Source organism: Triticum urartu, chromosome 2, assembly GCF_003073215.2.
Source record: "Triticum urartu cultivar G1812 chromosome 2, Tu2.1, whole genome shotgun sequence".
Taxonomy (NCBI): domain Eukaryota; kingdom Viridiplantae; phylum Streptophyta; class Magnoliopsida; order Poales; family Poaceae; genus Triticum; species Triticum urartu.
Genome location: NC_053023.1, coordinates 380,961,801 through 380,964,111, shown reverse-complemented (window position 1 = coordinate 380,964,111; position 2,311 = coordinate 380,961,801). Strand labels below are relative to the sequence as shown.

Below are 2,311 nucleotides of genomic sequence, written 5' to 3'. Positions count from 1 at the left end.
TGAGAATACAAAAAAGATAGTGATACAGTTTACGTGATGAAAATACAACAGATACATGATGAGAATACAAAAAAGATAGTGATACAGTTTACGTGATGAAAATACAACAAGCGACACCACAGGCGAAAGATCATGAAATTAAGTCAAGCGCCGAGGCACTGATCAAAGTACAATTTGAATGGAGTTTCATTTCACAATACAAGATTCTGCGAAGTGCATGGATTGACAACATTGTTATTGTTACACATCGATTGGATGATTATTCAACAAAAATCAATAGCTAGATTACAGGCTAGCATGTTCTTCAGTTGGAACTGTTTCCCCTTATAACCGTAAAATTTTAAACTTGCGCATGCCAAAAACATATGATGAAGAAATATGTACTCCATTCCATAATATAGTGCTTCTACGCTGACCATAAATTAGACCAATAATACATAAATCATGCGGACCAATAATACATAAATCATTTTACTGAAAAATTATATCTTTGGAAACTTCTTTCGAATACGAACTCAAAGGTATCTGTCATGCTCCCACTCTAGTTGCCCATGTTGGTTAAATTTATGGTCAAAGTTAAATCTCGAAAAGCATGAACACACTACATTATGAAATGGAGGGAGTATAATGTATCTATGTGTGCCATGGGGGTTCTTATTCATAAAGTACAAGTCCTTAATTTTCCTTTAGAAGGGACGTCAACCCTGTGGTGGACGCCATACGAGCCACCTGCATCCGACTACCCCATTGTCACCCAGTGAAAGGGGTACCACTACCCAGGCTTTGATCCCGGGTGGGTGGTTTGCACACAAAGCTCGGTTTATCAATCTTCAGTTTACTTGGGTGCTGCTATGGAGGCCAATTCTGATTTGTGAAGGCCTTGATACACTCCATCGTTGATCGGAAGCTGCTGGACATTCCTTTCCCCAGCTTGGGCAGATCAACTCCTCCTGAAACTTGAGGGTTCTCCTGACATCTTAAAAGCTTCTGTCGAGATTCTTTCCTCGTAGCTGTGACGTTGCTCGCATAACTGATGGCATCCCATACCATACCTTTTAGCATGGTCAATTCGAATGGGACATTGCTTGCAAAACCTATCATATCAAATGGGAAACGAGCATGTTATTCAAAGTGTCATATTCTAGTGTTAACTAGCAACGAGGTGCATAAGGCTGTGGCAGACAAGGACTCAAGCTGAATAGAACCCTATATACCAACACGGAAAAAGGCATCATTAAATTATAAGTATATCCATTTCTCATATAAAAAAGTATATCCAATGCTGTAGTTGCAATCACATGTGCAGAGCTATTAAAACTACAATTTTTCAACACCAAGGAGCGGTTGGTTATGTTCTTCATTAGTTCATCTCTACACCAATTGAAATGCAGTTTTTACGAAACCAAACACCGCAAGATTGCTTGAGTACTTGATAAGACATTCCCAACCATCTAAGAATAAGAATAGGACTAGTCAGTGACACTTGTTGTGCAAGCAGAAGAGTCATACCGCCGCCGTGGTAGTGGTTCTTGATGATGCCGTGCTGTGGCAGCCCGACGCCGACACCGGCGAGCGTGATGCCGACGCTGAAGCCAACGCCGCATCCGGCGCCGACGTAGCCGATGACCTCCGGCCCAAACCCTGGGCCCCACCCGACGCCGCAGCCGAACCCCAGCCCGACGCCCCAGAAGGCGCCCGCCGTCGGGTGCACGGGGTTCCACCGCTCATACCGGCCCAGCATCCCCTTTATGATCATCTTCGGCTGCACCGGCGGCACCGGGATCTCCGGCAGCGGCAGCGGCAGCGGGGCCTCAACAACAAGGAAGAAGACAAGCAAGAAATCAGAGGAAGAACTTGTCTCGTTCCTTCCGCACGGAGAATGGGAAGAAATGGTACCGGATTGCGCCGGGCATTTGCAGCCGTGGAGGCAACGGGGTTTGGGGGGGGGGGGGGGGGGGGGGGGGGGGGGGGTTGGTGGATTTGGTGGGGCTCGGGCATCAGCAGCGTCGGCTGCTGCAGAGAAACAAGACTGCTTTGGTCTCAAATTCCGGATGCCTCAAGCCTTGAACCACTTGACAATTCCTACTCATCTTATCCTCAGACCTCATCTTAATATCCAAGATTCAACCCATCCCTATCGTATTCGAGTTTTTCTTTTTCTTTTTCTGAACGTATCGCATTCGAATTTGGGCCCGAGCATTGCCTCTGTTCTCAGTTTGTTTGGGCCGGGCAGTTGGAGAGAATAATTGTTGCCTTGATTACCTCAGATACAAAGTACAACACTTATACAAGGAAAAAGAGCACTTATGCC

At 45.8% G+C, this 2,311-nt stretch overlaps 1 protein-coding gene across 2 annotated transcripts; it reads right to left on the bottom strand.

Moving 5' to 3' along the window:
• Window positions 1–554: 554 nt before the first annotated feature.
• LOC125537403 lies at window positions 555–2,077 on the bottom strand. Of its 2 annotated transcripts, XM_048700711.1 has the most exons (3): window positions 1,897–2,077; window positions 1,510–1,810; window positions 555–1,094 (listed from the first exon to the last, which is right to left on the bottom strand). In XM_048700711.1, the coding sequence occupies exons 1-3, from the start codon at window positions 1,996–1,998 to the stop codon at window positions 850–852; spliced, it is 648 nt and encodes a 215-aa protein (XP_048556668.1). In that variant the 5' UTR covers window positions 1,999–2,077; the 3' UTR covers window positions 555–849. The 2 variants fall into 2 exon arrangements, with proteins under 2 accessions (XP_048556668.1, XP_048556669.1); XM_048700712.1 differs by having other exon boundaries at window positions 1,510–1,953.
• Between the last annotated feature and the right edge of the window lie 234 nt (window positions 2,078–2,311).